Raw genomic sequence first — 20,145 nt, 5'->3', positions numbered from 1 at the left:
TAAAAAAAGTAAAAAGTGTAAGGGTAATGAAAAGAATAAAGATGAGGTATAACAATACTATAAATAATCCTGAAAGACTTATTTATACGCAAGATAAGGGCTTATGCTGGCTGTTCAAGGCACAAATTTCTTTCCTGCAGCCATGGGTTGCAGGAAAAAAATTCACATGATTTCCCCCATCAGCACATACAGTGCCATTGTCTTCTCCTGGCAGGAGCGGGCGGGGGAAGCTGTCCCTGCTGGGAAAAGATATTGATTATCGCTAGTGGCTATAGCAGCCGCTTGCAATAATCGGAAGTGAATCTGGCAGGCTGGTTGTACCCAAGTTGATCGGTCGATCAGCTTGGTACAATCAGCCTGCTCATTAATGGTTCGAACCTCAGCTGGTTCCTGCTGAACCAGCCGAGATACGAAGTGGGTATGGTTGGCCTTATGAGCACAACCAATTAGAACCATACACCACCCAGATAATTATATTTCTGTGGCAAATACACAAACTGTCTGCATCTATGGGTGCGCATCCATCACTAAGCCCCAGCTAATGACTCCATGTAGGATTACATGCAAACAGTGTCAGCTGGTCATTGATTTGTACAGGTTTCCTGTCCATGACTGATCAGAAATGCTTGACCTTACCTGCTGCAGAAATACAGTGATCTGGCTGGTGTACTGCCCTAATCAGCCATGTGCATGATCCCTTAAAGCGAAACGAAACAATATCAATCAATATGAACTATTTTTTATTTATTTTTTTATAATCTTTATGGGTATTTTTAGTACAAAACCATATATAAACCTTCCACTGCTAAAATGGCGTGTGGCTGACAAGCAAATCAAATACAAAGGGAGACCGATCATGCACCCATTTCCATTTCCCTGGCACCTTTGTCTTCAGAGGCTCGCCAATGGACTTGGCGCCTGAACGAAAACCTGCTAGATGATGCAGTAGCGCTAGCTCAGGTGACAGATGCGATTTCTATGTACTTCAAAGAAAACGCGACGGGAGAAACTGGGGTGGCATATGTTTGGGAGGGACATAAAGCTGTGATAAGAGGAGAATTTATTGCACAAGGAGCTAGGCTCAAAAAAGCGCGCTGTGGGGAACTCCAATCCTTGCTGACACAATTGCGCACAGTTGAACTCAAACACAAACGGCAATTGACCCCTCTTTTATACGAGAAATTAACAGCCCTCAGGGCACAGCTCTCAGACCTACTAGAAAAACGAACCCGTGATAGACTCCGATACGTCTCACATAAATTTTATGAATTTGGTAATAAATGTGGCAGATTACTGGCCAGGGCCCTGAAACGGCAACGTGCATCCGGACATGTCCATAAAATTCAAACACCATCGGGATCCCAAACTGTACTATCCTCTAAAATTGCAGATGCCTTTCGCGATTATTATGCCCAACTTTATCAACTCCCAGCCACACTTGTAGGACATACGCCCTCTCAGAAGGCGGACTGTATTGCGCAATATTTGGAGGAGGCTCTCACACCACAAATATCGCAACAAATCAGTGCTCAGCTTGATAAGCCTATGGCGGTAGAGGAAATAGAAGCAATCATTAAAGATCTTCCGCATGGGAAAAGCCCTGGTCCTGATGGGCTAACCAATGCGTACTACCGCTAATTTTCTCACCTCCTGGCTGCCCGAATGTGCACGTATTTCAATGCCTTAGCTTCAGGTACCACCCTCCCGAGGGACGCGTTGATGGCGCACATCACCGTCCTTCCAAAGGAGGGCAAAGACCCCTTCATCCCTAGCAGCTATAGGCCGATTTCATTGCTGAACACTGATATCAAAATTTTCGCGAAAGTATTAGCCAATCGCCTCAAACCTATCCTCCCTTCGGTGATTCATACAGATCAAACAGGTTTTATAACAGGAAGGGAGGCTAGAGACAATTCCAACCGAGCCATACAATTGATACACTGGGCGAACCTACGACGGCCCAGTGCACCCTGTCTTCTCTTGTCTACGGACGCTGAGAAGGCCTTCGACAGGGTGGACTGGGCCTACCTGCAGGCGGTACTCTCTCGATTGGGCCTGGGAAGTAATATGCTCCAATGGATAGGGTCATTATACAGCTCCCCCGAAGCGCAGGTTAAAGTAAATGGAACGCTTTCTAACCCCTTCCCTATTCGAAACGGTACACGGCAGGGGTGCCCTCTGTCTCCCCTGATTTTTGCCCTCACTCTAGAACCTCTACTCAACATAATCAGAGCAAACCCTAATATTAAGGGGCTCACGGTGGGAACGACGGAGCATAAATTATCGGCGTATGCAGACGACGTTCTTTTCTATGTTACAGACCCACTGATCTCCCTACCTAACATCATGGCCGAATTAAAAAGATTCTGTACCTTATCAAATTTCAAAATTAATTATAGCAAGTCCGAGATTCTCCCCCTCAATATTCTTCATGCGATGCGCTCCCAACTACAGGCCTCCTTTTCCTTTACATGGTGTTGCTCTTCCTTAAAATACCTGGGGATCCACCTCCCAGCAGATATAACACAACTTTACTCATGCAATTTTGCACCATTACTTGCAACTATCAAAACTGATTTAACTAGGTGGGATCGCACTTCCTTTTCGTGGATGGGGCGGGTCAGCATACTGAAAATGAATGTACTACCACGAATCCTGTTTTTTCTCCAGATGATACCTATTGCTTTGCCCAGATCTCTTTTCTCGACCTTCAACAGCCTATTTGTTAAATTTATTTGGCAGGGTCATGTACCCCGCTTAGCCCTCCGCACGCTACAACGCCCTAAAAATATGGGTGGTTTGGGAGTGCCTTCTGTCCGCAAATATTACGAGGCAGTGGCCCTGCAGAGAGTTCTCGACTGGCACCACCACACCTTCACCAAGGCCTGGGTTCCTCTCGAGAAGTTTCTGGCGGGGCGCAACCTGTCCCATGCCCCTTGGCTCCCACGAGAGAACAGAGGTCTCTCGAGCTTTGTTTCCCCGATCACTACACATGTGCTGAGACTGTGGGATGCCATCAACTCAAAGAAGCAGCTGTCACAGCCAACATCCCCGCTCGCACCGTTAGGAGGCTTTCCCTGGTTCACTCCGGGGGAACACCTTTCATACCTTCGCAATTGGACCAATGATGGGGAGGTTCGCTGTGGACGATTTATTCACGAACAGGGTTTGGTGTCCTTAGATTGGCTCCGATCTCAGTTTGGTAGCTTTCCTATGGATGGATGGCGATATAGACAATTACAGCATTTTATTAAGAGTCTACCTTTTCCGGTGCGACCCCCCTCATCACTAACCCTCTTTGAAAAACTATGTAAATCCGAGGATCCCATTTCTCACTCCATTTCCTTGCTTTATGAGATGCTGCAGTTTGCGGAATCTCAGAACAAACCAACATACATTAGGGAATGGGAAAGGGACCTGGGACACACATTTACTGAGGTCCAATTGACTAATCTTTATCGGCTAACTCATAAAAGCTCAATAGACACCAAAACGCAGGAAAATTGTTTCAAACTATTAACCAGATGGTATAAGGTACCAACGAAATTGGCGAAAATCTATCCGACAGCTTCGGAGGCATGTTGGAGGGGCTGCGGGCTCAAGGGCACTTTCCTACATATTTGGTGGGAGTGCCCGAGGCTCCGACCCTTCTGGCTAGACGTCAGAGCCCAGATAAAGGCTATCCTAGACGTGGATTTACCGGACTCCCCATTGGAGTTCCTACTGCATGTGCCATCCACCCCACTAAGTCAATACCGGAAGTCGATACTCCCACATCTCTTAAATGCTGCACGGCGTTTGATCCCCGTCCACTGGAAATCAACCCATATTCCGGGACGTACTGAGTGGATGGGCCTGATTGACTCGGTTATGGCGGCGGAGGAGTGGATGGCAAAATGTAAAGATAAGTTTGACAAATTTTATGCAATCTGGGCAACATGGATAAATTATAAGTCTAAGGACAGGGCGTCCCCCCTTCAGGTTTCCCCCGGGGCCGCTTCCTGTAGGTCGGACATTATTGGAGCTGTTTTTTAAACGGCTTCAGAGGGTGAGGGCCACGGCGTACTTAATTCACCACCAGGATTCACATAATGATAATGATATTGCACTTTTACTGCACACAGCTGTGCTAGCCTTTAGGCAGATGTATCAGTGATTTTTAGACATACCCATCAACCTTCCCCACCAATTTTCCCCCCTTTTTTTTTTTTTTTTTTTTTTCCTTTTCTCTCTTCTCCCCCATCTCCACCCCCCCCCCTATTTCCTGCCTGGGTCAAATCCTTAGACACTAACAGGATATTGTTTTCTTAACACAGTTACTGTTAAACCTGACTAGTCATGAAAGTGGTCTCAACCATAGATTCCACCTCTATTACAAGGGTGGACGCAGGATGAGGAAGTCATAAGTATCTCACGTGACACACTTTCGTGGAGGTTTTAGTATAAGCTTGCACCATTTGTTTCTATTCAATCTTTAAAATACATCCTTTTCATATGTATGGTATTTGTATACCTTTATGGTACTGCATTGTGATTTATTGGATCCCCCCCTCCCCTTTTTTCTTTTTATACCCTCTGTGTTATTATTTGTTATTATTTGTTATATTTGAAAAATATACAATAAAGATTATATAAAAAAAAAAATACAAAGGGAGAGCTACAAAAATAGAAATATCTGCTTTTTTTTGGTCAGTAATTTATGCCTCATGCACGCAAATTCCCATTTACATATTGTGCAGAACGAGAACGCCAACAGGAGTATCATGCAAGAGGCCATATCTTGCTAGCATTAGTAAATGGATAGAAACAAACTTTTAACGTACTTGTTTTAAACTTTTTGCTTCCTGGTTTCTGGCCTAGGCCAAAATGATGTCATACATCCCAGGAGCCTTCTTTGGCTTTTTTTTTTTTTTTCAGATGGAGAAGGGATTTTTTTTCTCAGCTAAGCATACCCTCCAGCCTGCAGGCCTGAGCAAAGGGCAGAAGGATTCCAGAAAGTAAATGCTGCCTGAATCATTTGCCCTTACTAAAGATGGCCAGGGCTAGAAATGCTAGGGGTGTGTTTTTCAAAGTGAGTTTTCAAAAATAATAAAGCATGTAGACATAGATGGATGGGTGATTTTGCTTTGAATACTAAAAATGGGTTTCTGTAGGACTGTATGCCTATTGTATCAAAATGGCAATACTTTGAATTTTCTCACTACCAGACAGATTTAGACCCATCTTGAATGTTTCAGGTTTATTGGTGGTACTTTAACCACCTCCCGCCCACTGTGGCTCTCTCCTTCTAGGACGATGTCATATGCTATCAACCCACTCTCACCGCATTTGCGCACCCATGGCCATCAGTGGAGCGCTGTGTCCCTGGGACACTGCGCATCTCCAATCTCAGTAAAGAGCCGATGACGAGGCCCTTTACCCATGTGATCAGCTGTGTCCAGTCCCAGCTGTTCAAATGTAAACAAGGACATGCCAGTTATTGGCATTCCTTTCCTCACACGGACAGTGTGAGTGGAGAGCCGATCATTTTCTCACTGGGGAGATCTGCACAGATAGTCGGCGCACTGATCATCATTGCAGCCTCAATAGTGCCCAGCAGTGATGCCAGTCAGTGCCCAGCAGTGCTGCATATTAGTGCCGTCTCATCAGTGCCATCTCATAAGTGCCCATTAGTGCAGCCTCCTCAGCGCACATCAGTGAAGGAGAAAAATTACAAAATTATCTAACAAACTTTTTTTTTTTTTGCAACAAATTAAAAAAACAGTGATCATTAAGGCTGCATTCACACCTAAGCGTATTTTTTTCAGGCAGAAAGTCGCATGTTTTTACCGCGATTTTGTACAGGTCAAAAGGTCACCAATGTAAAAAGCAGAAAAACGCCTGTAATCTGCCTAAAAAAAGAAGCTCATGTACTTTTTTTGAGCTTCAGGCATTTTTCTTCAGGTGACAAAATGCTCAGATGTGAACAGGTGCCATTGAAATTAATGGGATTTTGCTTGTTGGGCGTTTTTTCTGGCGTTTTACGAGCTAAAAACGCTCGGGTGTGATTTGGGTACAGCATTGCATGAACGCGCAATTGTCATTCAAAAGTGTGACAGCGATGAAAGTTGAAAATCGGCCTGGGCAGGAAGGGGGTGAAATGCCCGGTATTGAAGTTGTTAAGCAGAGAAAAATTGTAGAAGGCAGACTTCAGGATGTAGAGCTACCATCATCATGTAAGGACTGAGTGGAGTCGGACTGCAGTGGATTAAATGAACTTTCTAACAACAGCACAGTTGGTGGTGTTTCTTGAATAGCATTAGGTAGTGACTGATTTATGTCATGCATTGCTGTTATTATTCTGTTAAAGATATCTCAAACCAAATAAAAAAAATCAGAATAGAAATCGTTACTTCAGAACATCCCCAAATGTTGTTCAGGAAGCAGATTCTGCATTATGTAAGAAGTAAATCTGACCACCTGCATATACATGTGTTTATAAGGAAGCAAGGTTTATAAAATCTTCCTCTTATGTCAGATCTAAAATTTAGGGCTTTGCATTTTTTATCTTCGTGACATTGAGGAAACAGACAGCAATTAAAATTTGACAGCGGGTCTAACCCTTTCCTACTGTATCCAAAGCTAAAAAAGAAAATGTTTGCTTTTACCTACACTTTAAATGATGCGATTCTTTGAATTACGTTGAATCATTTCCTTTGTAAAGCGTTTTGGGATAACTTGGCAATAACATTTAATACAAAATTAGCACTGTAACAACGTACCCACAAGGTAAGCCAACCAGTTTTATGAAGATACTTTTCTAGTCTTGTTTCCCAGTTTAACATCATATGAAACCCAGACTCTAATTCTCACTCCGCTATAATCTGGAGGCATCTGCTCCTTTTAGCATTTGCAAAGAGACATTGCAAACAATTCTGTATCTCCAGAGGGACTAGTACTACAAGTTTCCCACTGCAGGCTATATTAAGAATGCTTGGACTTAGGCCAGGGAAAACTTTTACGCTGATCCAAGAATATTCAAAGCTTTTTTAATGAAATGTGACTAATACAGTCAAAGTCTCCGAGACCGACTGCAAAGCGAGTTATTGTGACTAACGGACAGATCCCAGAGCAGCAAACAGCAGCCTTGTTTTATTGAAACCTGAAATCAGCAGGTTGAAGCTGCTACATTGCAAATGGAAAAAGTGACTCTGAGCTTGCAGCCAGATCACATGATAGAAGTATAAATAGCATGATTTAACATTGACATGATTCCTATCCCGAATCAACTGTGTGAAGATGCAGGAATGGCTTAGTAGATGGTATTAAGAATGTTTTGCGCCATCTGCTGTTGGGGAATGCAAGCTGCATGCACTGAGCATTTTTAAATCTGGCAAGTCTCACTTCATAACATTTTTGAACCCTTAGGACATTTCTGGATTTCTGCATGTATAACTTACAAATTGCGAATAAATCAAAACAGATTTATGTAACAAACAACACATGCACAACATTTACATAACATTTATTGGAAAAAAAAGTTTAAACAATCAAGGCATCAATTTGAAAAAAAAAAAAAAAAGTAGTAAAGATATTTGGACATTATTTCAACTTTCTATTTTGGCAAAGAAGCCCATTAAATATTATTAAATTAAATTTTTTTTTTTGCCACTGTTCAGATCTGTGCAGAATTTAGAAGGTATTTTGGCCAATTCCTTAGTTCAAAAATGTTAAACTTTTTTATAATTTTTTTTGGTGTTGGCCTACTTGCGCTGCCTGCTTCTGAAATCCCAAAGCTTTTAAGTGCGATTGAGTTCAAGACTTCTAATAAAAATACACAATTTTTTTCCAGCTGCAGTGTGGTTTTGTTTACCTGTCCTTTTGAGACCCTCACTCCTAGATTGTAAGCTCTAATGAGCAGGGCCCTCTGATTCCTCCTGTATTGAATTGTATTGTAACTGTACAGTTTGCCCTCATGTTGTAAAGAGCTGCACAAAGTGCAGCTATATAAATCCTGTATAATAATAATATATAGGCCTGATATAGCACTTATGGCATGCTAATATTAGCCTCTCAGGAGATATAAAAACACATCACTATCACATCACTGAAAAGAAAAAAAGTTTCTGGAATGGTTAATTTGTAGGGATCTCGTATATATGTTTTTGTTTACTGTGACAAGAACTAAAAAAATTAAAACTTTTTAACATGTCTACATGTTAAACATTTTTATTATCCGGCAGCAGGTGGAGATCAGGGCTCCGTTTGGGCCATGCTTATCCTAACATACCTAAAAAAGCTGAAATTGAAACACACACAGCTAAATAAATCAGTGCACCCACTCCTCACTTCCTCTGCATCTTTCTGTGTACAGATCGCTCTCATGGGAAGTTCAATGTAGAAGTATTATTAATATACAAGATTTGTATAGTGCCAACAGTTTACGTCGCTTTAAAATATAAAAGGGAGACCATACAGTTATAATACAAGAGGATTAAGAGGGCCCTGCTCAGAAGAACTTACAATCTAATAAATTAAGTAGGGTGTTGGAAGGCAAACCGATTTTTCTATAATGCTATCCAAATCATTTGTCATGAGTTTACCCTCTATTATTATTGATTTTATTTTTATTTTTTTCAAACAAAAGGTTTTATATAAGCAGGAAAAACAGATATAAAACATTGTGTAAAATGTTAAAAAATAAAATAAAATAGTTCCAAAACCATTATAGCTTAACTTCGGTGCCTTTTGATTTTCAAGGGAAATGTTTCAGGACCTCTCGAATACCTGGGACTTTCCCCTTGGGATTTGTAACACCTGATTCACAAAGTATTTCCACTAGGCGAAAAAAATAACTATTTAGGGTTTTAAGGTTAGTGTGCATTGTGTTTTGGAAAAGTCTAAAGTGCTCCTTTTTTATTACAGGAACACTGCTTGACTTAAAAGAAGAACCAAAAAAACATACAAAATGACATCTAGAGATGTCTTACAAATAGACTTTTGTATGACCTATTTAAAAGCCTTTCTTGTACTGATCCCTGGTAGGGGTATATTAGTAGGGATTCCTTGAAAAATAATGTATTATTCTATGTGCCTTTAAATTATAATGGATATTGTAATTCATTATCACTGAGGTTGGATATCTATTTGTAACAACAAACCTAAATCCAGCTTTACATTGGCTCTTTCTCACTAAAGTACCAACATGCACATGTGTTTAATAGGAAACAAATACTATAGCAGTAATCAGATTGTATATTCTATATCTATATTGCCTAACCTCTAAAACTCTGCTCCTTTGTAATATGAAAATAATCCTGACCCAGGCACTGAGAAAACAAAAAAAATATTCTTTCCTTTATTCAATCTTCCTAAAGGTAGCATACACATTGCGGGGCTCTTGCCTGCATGATGCAGACCAGGATGTTATGTGCATGTGTGGGATCTCCTGGTCATGGGGGTGGCAAGATGGCAGTGTCCATACCTAGGATTAACTCATGTGCTTGGATGGTAAGGGACTTTACACAAAGGTATAGTTCTTGATTAAACGGGGTAGATTATGGAATTTGGAGCTGCTGATGATAATATTTGGTATTGGTAAGTAACACTATAAGGTTGCTTTAGTAACATCATTTAGATTGCATGGGGTAGATGTTTTCGCATCATTACCACCACCATCATCAAAATTTAGGGAGCTAGTTCTCTACTCCTGTATAAGGTATACATAGCAAACAAGAAGTCAGCAAATGGTTATTTTCAAGCATTTTAATATTACATCTCTTAATATAGATATTAATAATTTAAAAGAGTCATTTATCTATGTGAAAAATACAAAAATGATGTGTATGTTGGTATCATGCAAGATTTTTCATAAGACTGTTCATTCACAGGTCTCCTTTTGACAAACTCTTAATCCACCAACATTTATTAAAAAACTAGCATGCATAATAAAACGTAATACCGTTTTGGGAATGTTGCTTACAATTACAGAAATTCCTCCATCTATAAAGCTACAAATATAGCATTCTGAATAAAACTGGCCATACCTCCAATTGCAATGGTTTTATGGTCTTAGTTTAATTATTAAGTATGACTGTAAATTTAATTATTGTATATTATTTTTTCAAATACCCTCAATCCAGTGTGTTTTAAATCCAGTGTTTAAAATAATTGCTGGTTAGTCAAACCAAAATCTTAGTAATTCACCCTTACAATTTTTGTTTTTGTGCAACTCGGCTCTAATAGCATTGTATACAAAGATATGAATAGTTAGTGTTTATTTGTAGCAGAAATTGATTGCATTCAAGAAGACATGCACTATGGGGTTGCCAGATTGAAAAATGAATAATTGAAAAATAGTATAGCAGTAGTTTAGAGCTGGTTAAAAATAATCTAAAAAAATAGCACAATACAAAGTAATTGAATGCCACAAAGAAAATCAGATTAGGTCAGATCCGGTATTTAACAGTTCTAGAATCTCAGCTAAAAAATTGGTAACTGGATAAAACCAGCTTTCCTGGTAAACCTGATAAACTTTTTCTCAATTGTCATTAAAAGGCTATAACCCACATCTGGTTTATGGAAGCCTTCAGCTAGAGATAATTAATAATGTAGCTTACCAAATGTTTTAGAAAAAGTACAATTAATTTAATGTAATGGAGATTATAATAATTGTATTGGTATAAAAAATGTCAGTACAATACAAGTCAATACAACCCCTTTCCTGAATGGTTCAAAAAAAAAAAAAAAAAAAAACATAAAAAATTCTGTGCATTTCGAAAATGAATTTATTTTTCACAGCGCAAAAAAAAAGGTAGGGGGGGTCTGTCTTTATATTTTTACCTTTCATTGTGTAAGTACTACACTTAATGAGGATTCACCACTGTCTCGGCTTTCACTTTGGCAAGATCAAACCTTTCTCCTGTTCTGTACTTCTGTAGCAGATCTGTCTTAAGTGATAGGTGGCCGTCCATCTGGTTTTGTAATGTTGACAGTGGAGAGGCATTTGCCGAAAAAAAAAAAAAGTACGCTTGCTCTGAGCTTATAAAAAGGTCAAAAGAACAGTATGTAGAATTGAATCATGAGATATCAAAATCTTTGTATAAAAATTTCATCTTCGACTTATTTGATCACATTGCTTAGATCCTTATTTCTGGAACAATTCCTATCGCTGACCGCCTACCGATTACCAGTGGGGAATATTTTAATTCCTAGCGGCTACCCAATCTATATTTCTGCATTGCTTGTAAAAAAAATATATTGGCCTTTTGTAAAGGCTGTTTTCATCTTTGTTGTAGGTTTGAATATAGTACCATGTGGTCTATCTGTGTCCCACTTTTATTATTATTCTAAAAAAGTTATAATAAAAAGGTCATTTTGCTAGGTATTAGACCATATATGGTAAATTTAATATGTCTGTTAAATAAGAGAACTTCTGAAAAGGTGGTTTTTGTGGAAGCCCCATTGCTTTGTGTTTGATGCCCCACAAGACAAAATGTCCACATTTTATTTTATGAGCTTTTAAACACAACCTGAATTATATAAGAAAGTAAATCTCTCTGTAATATCCAGTTCACAGTTTCAAAGGCATAGAACTGAACAAAAATACGAACAAAACCAACCAATCCTTGTATACACACAGTTTTCTTAAGAGCCAGAAGATTAGAGCAGATGATGGATAACTAAAAGAGACTCAATTTTGCCAATATATTTATGGATAGACTAGGGGAGAGTCATATTGACCCCTTAGACCTCAACTACCATTATATTTTATTCACATTTACCAGTCATAAATCTTCAAAGCTTGCCTACCCCAGCCTTCTGACAAGACCCACAGTACCACCAGAGTCTTCCAGTACATTTACATACTGTCATACTACTGTATTCTTACCGTACAAAGACAGAAAGTAGAGTCAACTATGTTTTCAGCTTTTTTTTTTTTACATTCTTGTAGGTTGTGTATTTGGTTTAGTTTTTGTACTGGTTATTAATTGTCTAGTATACCGGTGTCATAATTGTGTGCACCATCAGAGTCAAAATTATACTGTGCAAATTACAGTGTGCAGTAATGTAATTGTATAGTTCCATACCCTTGCAGATGGTGGACCTACAAGAACTGTTGAATTATGATTACAAATTAACAAACGCCAACAAAGAACATCCTTTTCCTTACGTTTTTTTCCCCAGATGCTTCTAGTAATGAAATGTTTATCTGCAGCAAATATAGATAAAATATGAAAACCTTACCACGGCCTTTCTTGCAGTATTAATCTTTGCTCAGTATGCCTTAACAGTACACAAATTCTTTGTGTTTGTGATGCACAGATGTGAAATTGAAGAAACACTGGAGAGGCTGAAAAAGCTTGAGCGAGACTTGAGCTTTAAGGAGCAAGAACTGAAAGAACGGGAGAAGCACTTAAAAATGTGGGAGAAGAAGCTCACAGAACAGTCGCACACACCGGTAGGTACATTTACCTATAAGTGGTAAGTGCTCTATGATATCATGTGGTCAATGCTGCAAAAACTCTCGCTCTTAAGGATACCAAACCAGTAGTAGGTAGCACACTAACACTCTTTGGTCTATTTAGATGCACTGGCATGCTGAGATTGACATGTACAAATACTGGGTAGGGACTTTTTTTCCTTTAAATTAGAGATGGCAAAAAGAACATCAGATAGCAAAAAGTAACAGGTTTCTAGATAGCAGTTGTGGTAATTAGCCTCCAGTTATAATTCACACATTCTCTCCTATCCAAAGCCCCCCAAAACCATTCTGTAATTTTTGAAGCACTGCATTGTGAGAGGCTGAATAAAGAGTCATGCACACTCCCATGTTTAGATCTACTAGTCTTTTTTTCAAGGCTTTGGTATGAAAATGAGATGGCAGGGAAGTGAGTACAGGCTCAATGTTCTACCTCTTTTTCTGTGAACCCTTTGCTCTGGATTGAATGGTAAAAGTACAGGGTATTTCCACTTGTGCAGATACATTGGGATAATACCTACTTTAGATCTGTTACATATCCCCATTCACATAGCAAAAATATAAAAATTGCCCTTTACCTTTTGAGATACTCTTTTCAGTTATGAGAGGGGCTGGGAAGCTATTACCATAGTTCACCGTGTCTGTAAGCAGATTTCTCATCAGTTGCAAATTTTAACACGGTTTCGACAAAAGGTTAAATGTTTAAGAGCTTGGCTTCTCCATTGTATGTTTTAGAACTATATGCAAAACTTTTTTCTCATTTTGGATAGAGTAAGTTTAAACCCCTGTTTTGCTTTAATTTTCACTATCTGTGTCCCATTGCCGAGAATTCTCTTCACTTCCTGTCCCATAGCCCAACAGGAAGTGAGAGAAAATGCCTGTAAATTAAAGAGGAAGTAAACCCTCAGCAAAAAAACAAAAAACCCTGCAAGACAAAGGCATAATTAGCTAATATGCATAGCATACTAGCTAATTATGTATTACTTACCTCAGATCAAAGCCCCCGCATCGGTCCACGTCTCCCCCTCCGACTGCCAACATGTTGTCCCGGAGTGACTTTTGGGTATCGCAGCTCCGATGCTCTGATTAGCCGGAGCCGCAATGACATCACCCCGTGCATGCGCGCGGAAATGGCACAGTACAACTGAAGCAACGGCATATAGCGCCATTGCTTCAGTTGTCTTAGGTGCGCATGTGCCGCATGACGTCGGCACATGCAAATACAGGGATATCTCCTAAACCGTGAAGGTTTAGGAGATATCCTTGTTAGCTACAGGTAAGCCTTAATATAGGCTTACCTGTAACATAAAGTTGTAAACAAGGGTTTACAACCACTTTAAAGGAAATTCCTTGGCGACCCCCAGGTCACCAGAACTGGTGTCCCCAATGGAAGATTTCCCTTCTATTACTTTTCTGGGGACAGATTTTCATTTACTTTCAATGCTAATGGTAAATAGGACAAGTAGAGAAGGGGAATCTCCTTAACGTGGGCACAGACAGCAATTAAAACCTGACAGATGTTCTAATCCCTCTCCACTCTATCCAAAACTAAAAAAAAAAAGTTTTGCTTTTAGTTAGGGGAACTGGACACATCACACTTAGCTAGCTGAGAAATGCCTGCAGTCAGCAATTTCTCCCCAGAAATATCTAAAGGGTATGAAATATATATTTTTTATTATTCCAGTATGCTGTGTAAATAACAATACAATATATAATAAAACATATAATAGGACTTTCTCAAATGTGACTAGAAAAGTGTAAATACTCTTAAGTGTTTGTGAGACTTTGTATAACTTCTGATCATACTTGGGCAAAGCCATCTTGTAAGCATGCTTAGATCTGCCAGGCTTTCCTTCCTCTTTCCGTCTTAAAAGAAAAGAGTAGGGTGAAGGAGATTGGATAATGCTAGTGTTATCTTATTGGTCTATAGACTAAATAAGTAGGGTCAGGTTTTGTATCTAGCCCAATCACTTTATTCTCTTTGACAGCAGTCACCCAATCCAGCCATTTTCATCAATCATCTCATATCTCATGTCTACAAGTACCTTTTACACTATGGATAGCCAAAGGCTTATACATAGAACGTTTATATTTTTATGTTCATTTCCTATTTATCATACAATCCAAATTGTATTGTGCAAAAGAGTCTTTACTGGCTATTTATGCCTTTTTTAATAGCATAATTAAATGAATCCACTATGTATTCCTATTTAAAGTACACAATCCTTTCATCATATCTATACTGTATTTTGTTTTCAACTATAGATTTTGCTAAACTATATTTTGTTGTATAGCAGATATCTTTTTCTAAATTATGGGTTAGGTAATTCTTCCATATATTTAAATAAAGTGACACTAGATAATGAACGCACGTATGTTATCTCACAGTGGATTGTTCTTGCCAAGGTGTCATTGTCTGACAATGCATGGCTTTATTAAACACAAGGACACTCAATGTTTTCTACAATGCAGTTTGGCTCTTCGAAACTCATTCAGCTAAAGTAGCTCAATGTGATAACTGCAACCTGCTTTTTTTTTTTTTTTTTAAATTTTAAAGATTTTAAATTAAGATTTAACCAAAACATGCACGGCACCTAAGTAAATCCTAATCCTAGAGTCAAATAATTTTTGCATGGACTTAAAGCGGATGTAAACCCTCCATATACCCAGTGAAGTGAACAGCCTCAGATGATACACAGAGATGAAACAAATCTCCCTACATAAGTTTTACATGTATATCTGTTGTCTTCACCTTGATATACTGTTTAGAAAGTGTATGTTCTGTTAGAATTTTCACTTCCTGATTCCCCCATAGGAAGAGATCATTGCTAGACACTGTGAGAGACACTGAGAAAGCTGATTGGAGGAAAGGCACACACCCCTCCCCACACATGGAGAGGTTGCCTGTGCGTAGTTTAGCTGGCTGCTAATCTATTTTTAGCAACCCCCCCCCGGACACACACTTCTGTCTCCAGGCCTTGGGGAGCTTGTCAAAGTTCCCAGGCTGATAACAGATGAATGGAGCAGGACAAAGCTACGAGACACAGGGTTTTGAAGAGGGATAACAAAACACTACAGATATATGTGCCCAGCTCACATTTTATGAATCGGGTTTACATCCACTTTAAGACCATCCACCGCAGTTGCACTACGGCAGGTTGGCTCTCCTGGGCGAATCGCCGTCATTGTACGTCCAGTCGCGCAGTTGCGGGTGGGTGCGCGCCGTTGACGGTTCGCACGCGCTGCGAGAGCATGCCCCCGGGTCGGGTGGACTCGATGTCCGCTGGTGACCCGCAATCGCCTAGTACAGAGGCAGAATGGGGATCTGCCTTTGTAAACAAGGCGGATCCCCATTCTGACAGATGACATGACAGAGATCTACTGTTCCCAGTCATCGGGAACAGTGATCTCTGTCATGTCCCAGGCAGCCCATCCCTCCTACAGTTAGAACACACTAGGGGGAACACACACTTAACCCCTTAATCACCCCCTAGTGTGTTAACCCCTTCCCTGCCAGTGTAATTTTTACATTGATCAGTGCATTTGTATAGCACTGATCAATGTAATAATGTCACTGGTCCCCAAAAAGTGTCATTTGGAGTCAGATTTGTCCGCTGCAATATCGCAGTCCCACTTAAAAATCACACATCGCCGCCATTACTAGTAAAAACAATAAAAAAAAGTCCCTAAATCTATCACATAGTTTGTAGACACGATAACATTTGTGCAAACCAATCAATATACGCCTATTGCGATTTTTTTTTTTTTTACCAAAAATATGTAGAAGAATATATATCTGCAGAAACTAATGAAGAAATTTGCTGTTTTACATTTTTCTGGGGATATTTATTATAGCAAAAAGTAAAACATTTTGTTTTGTTTTTTCAAAATTGTCGCTCTTTTTTTGTTTATAGCACAAAAAATAAAAACTGCAGAGGTGGTCAAATACCACCAAAAGGAAGCTCTATTTGTGGGAAATAAAGGACTTTAAATAAGCAACAAAAAAAAAAAAAAAAAAATCTTAAGTCCAACTCTCCGAAGTTACAGCAACAGTTTTTTTTTCTTTTAGAAAAGGGTTGTTAGTTTGTCCCAATCCCTGTAACTGTGTTTTTCGCTGAACAGCTTGACTTGCAGAGTTCCACCCACATTTGCATCTTTGCATCATCCACTTCAATACGGCAAGCTAAAACGCCATCAGCCGTTTTTTTAAGTTTTCTTTTTTCTAGCTTTATTTACCTGGTTTTCGTGGTGTAATCTTTTTTTGTTTTCTTCCTGTTAAGGCCGCCGCAGCGAGGTCTGTCATTTCTTGCGTCGTCTTGGCTCTTGGGAGATTTGTGTCATAATTTCCAGGAGTCAGTGGGCATCGCCACCTGTTAGCATTGTGTTATTTCCAAACCGGAAATGACGCGATGCAAGGCAGTGATGAGCGCCATTTTTAAACCTTATCCCGGAAGAATATACTAGTAGGCTTCAAATGCCCACAATTAAGATGTGAGTGCGATGCTAATTAAATATAAAGGTTAGATTTTAATACAAAAATACTACAGTGACTTTGCATATCATTACCTTTTTTTAAAGTTCGTAATAAGAACATTACCGGTGTCTTTAAAAGAAAAAAAAATAAGGCTGGAACTCTGCTTTAAAAAAAAAAAAAAAAACTAAATAAAAGAGAAATTCATATACTAAATATTACCATTGCAGGTATTACTATATAGTTACCATAATACAATATGTTTCGTTATAATGGTCTAATGGTAGATTTTTTATGGGGGGGCAATGTTAGGCTGGGGCAGGTTTATTACAGCTAAACTATTTTTTAAGGCCCTGACCAACATACTGTGCTTTGACCTTCCCAAATGTCTATAATGTTTGAAAATCCTGTTGATATTGGGATAGAATAAATAATAAATACCTGCACAGTTATTTAGCAAGAAAATGTTGGTAACACTTTGCAAGATTCCCTAAACTGAAATCTCATTGGTTGTTGGGGATTATTGCTCTTACGTGTTGTCATTGCTGCTTGCACCTCCAAATTAGCTTAACAGCGCAATGTCCTGTTGACGACATTGAGTTGCACTTCAGAACGGAACAAAAGGCTTGTAAAAGAAGTGTCTCTTTTATGTTGTACACCTTGGAAGAAAATTCAAGATCACTCCGTATCTGATTTATAAGACCGATAATAAAAATTAATAATGAACAGGCCGGACTGCACCTTTAATAGCTTTTGTTATGGTGCATGCTGAGCTGATCAAGAATGACATTTATTGGGATAGTATCACTCTGTAGTGTTCTGCCAAGAGAAAGATCTCAGGAACTTTTACAGGATAACTATAAATTAATTGGCTGACCTGCCATGCAGCTGGTAGTGATGTGTGACCTCTGTATCATCTTCTAGATCCTTGAAAGAAGGCAAGTCACATTGTGTTCCTTGCTTAAGGGAATAAATAGGGATGTACTTGCGAGAAGCAAGAACACATCACAGGATTAAATTGTCGAGTGTTCAGAAATGGACTAGATTCCAATTAAGTGGTGTAAACCCTTTTTTGGGCACATAATGATCTTGAAGGGAATGGAACTAGCAAAACTGTGTGTTTTCCAAGTACAAAAAAAAAAAAAATCTAGCTCAAATTATCTGTGATATCAAACAGCAATCTGACAACATGTCAATGTTTTACGATCTTCTTTTCTTGTATATTTTAGAAGTGCAGTGTAACTAAAGTTCATTTTACTTTTTTGTGGGTTTACTTGTTATCCATCTGCTTGTTTTTGATACTGAGATTCCTGCTGCTGTTTTAATAATCTTTTGGGCTTTTTGTGTTAGTTGATGGGGTTATGAACAGTACTGCAGGTGTAATTCAGGTGGACATACATGGGCTGAATTTTGACAGATAATCATTTTTATAATGGTACCGGCACTTCTGTGTGACTAATAAAAGTAGGACTTCCTTTTTAGATACCAATTTAGCAAGCCAAGTGGTTGTTTACTGACTTTTACAGGCTTAAGATGGGTACACACTATTTGTTTTTGTTTTTTTTGTTCATCCCCATGGGTGGAACAACAAAAAAACTGTCAGCTCCGGTTAGAGTCACTATACTAACCATGCGAGGTTAGTTCAGCGATCTACCCCGCTGAGCTGTTGGGTTCTGACAGGGGGATGCCCCCCCACCCAGAGCACTGATCAGCGCTCTCTGCCATTGGCTGAAAGATCTGGAGTTGGTCCACTGCTGGTTTTCTGTCATGCTCATGCCGGTCAAGTGGCTAGCTTCTTTCGAACAGACCAACATACACACAGACCGAATATCTGCCGTTTTTTTTTCTTTTCCTGAACGCCCATTGTCTCCCAACATTCGGCTCATGTATACCCAATTTTAGGGCCCTATTTCAAAAGGAGAGTGAATACCTCAACTGGTAACTCACTGTGCCTGCTTTTTAGTAGTCATTCATAATATGCAGGTCTCGGTGTGCAGAGTATTCTCTGCATAACACAATTAAAGGAAATCCAGAATTCGCTGCAATACTTCACCTTTATTGATCCTTCATGCAACAGACAGTGTGGGGTACAGTAAAAGTTGATGCGTTTCGCACTGTGACTAGCGCTTACTCATAACCTCAAATGTTTGCATTAATCACTTTGCGAAACACATCAACTTTTACTGTACCCCGCACTGTCTGTCAAGACTTTTTTGGGGGGGCGGGGAGGGTGGGACTTTAAATGAAGCACATGAAAGCGAAATAGTGGTGTCTGTGATGTCTTTTGCATGAAAGATCAATAAAGTGTTGCAAATTCCGGATTTCTTTTGATTGTGTATCTGCAGACGAGCTGTGCTAGCACCTTCACCTAAACCCTGGCTATGCTGTGCATGGATGGCTAATGTGCTCACCTGGAGCGGCTTTCTCTTTAGTGGTGGTTCTATCCATAACACTGCAACAAACAGTCTGTGATCGGAAAAGCGCTTGGTCACAAGTCTTTGACAGGTCACATGACTGGACTCTCCTCCTCCCAGCACTCATTTTTCCCTGTTCAGTAAAATAAATAGGCGTTTGCATGCTACAGTGTGCCAAAGCAAGCAAAGGCCACATTTGTTAAGCTCAGAGTTGTACATTGTAAATGTGCCAGAATATTTTGTTTTTTGAAAAGCAGCTGTATTTTTATTATTATTATACAGGATTTATGGTGCCTTGAAAAAGTATTCATACCCTTTGAACCATTTATCATTTTCCTTCCACTTCACAATTATGTGCCACTTTGTGTTGGTCTATCACATAAAATACATTTATGTTTTTGGTTGTAACATGACAAAATGTGGAAAATTTCAAGGGGTATGAATATTTTTTCAAGGCACTGTATATAGCACCAACAGTTTGCGCATCGCTTTACAAAATAAGGGAAGACAGTACAGTTACAACTGTGATGACCACTGCTTGATAAATGGGCCACTAAATGTCCAGGTCCATAGTATAAATATAAAGTATAAAAAAGAAGAACCATAAAGACTGATTTAAAATTATCCATAGTTCAGTTTTTTTGCTACAACAATTATATCAAATTATATTGTCAAAAACAGGACTTTTTATTAAAATATTATATTTTATTTCCATTTTTTATTTTATTACGATTTTTTTTTTAACCTGTGGCATCTCACGTAACGTGTGCAGTGGCAAAAGGGTGAACTTTTATTGCCCA

At 39.2% G+C, this 20,145-nt stretch overlaps 1 protein-coding gene across 3 annotated transcripts in view; it reads left to right on the top strand.

Annotated features, from left to right (window-relative positions):
* The window catches only part of MAP3K20 (mitogen-activated protein kinase kinase kinase 20), a 274,895-nt gene that overhangs the window by 161,920 nt on the left and 92,830 nt on the right, over positions 1 to 20,145 (top strand). For all 3 annotated transcript variants that reach the window (XM_073633874.1, XM_073633876.1, XM_073633877.1), the window contains exon 11: positions 12,304 to 12,439. In XM_073633874.1, the coding sequence (XP_073489975.1) occupies positions 12,304 to 12,439 (136 nt within the window). The remainder of the gene's footprint in view (positions 1 to 12,303; positions 12,440 to 20,145) is intronic.

This window comes from Aquarana catesbeiana, linkage group LG06 (genome assembly GCF_042186555.1).
Source record: "Aquarana catesbeiana isolate 2022-GZ linkage group LG06, ASM4218655v1, whole genome shotgun sequence".
In the NCBI taxonomy this organism is placed as follows: Eukaryota; Metazoa; Chordata; class Amphibia; order Anura; family Ranidae; genus Aquarana; species Aquarana catesbeiana.
This window is presented reverse-complemented; position numbering and strand designations above follow the sequence as displayed.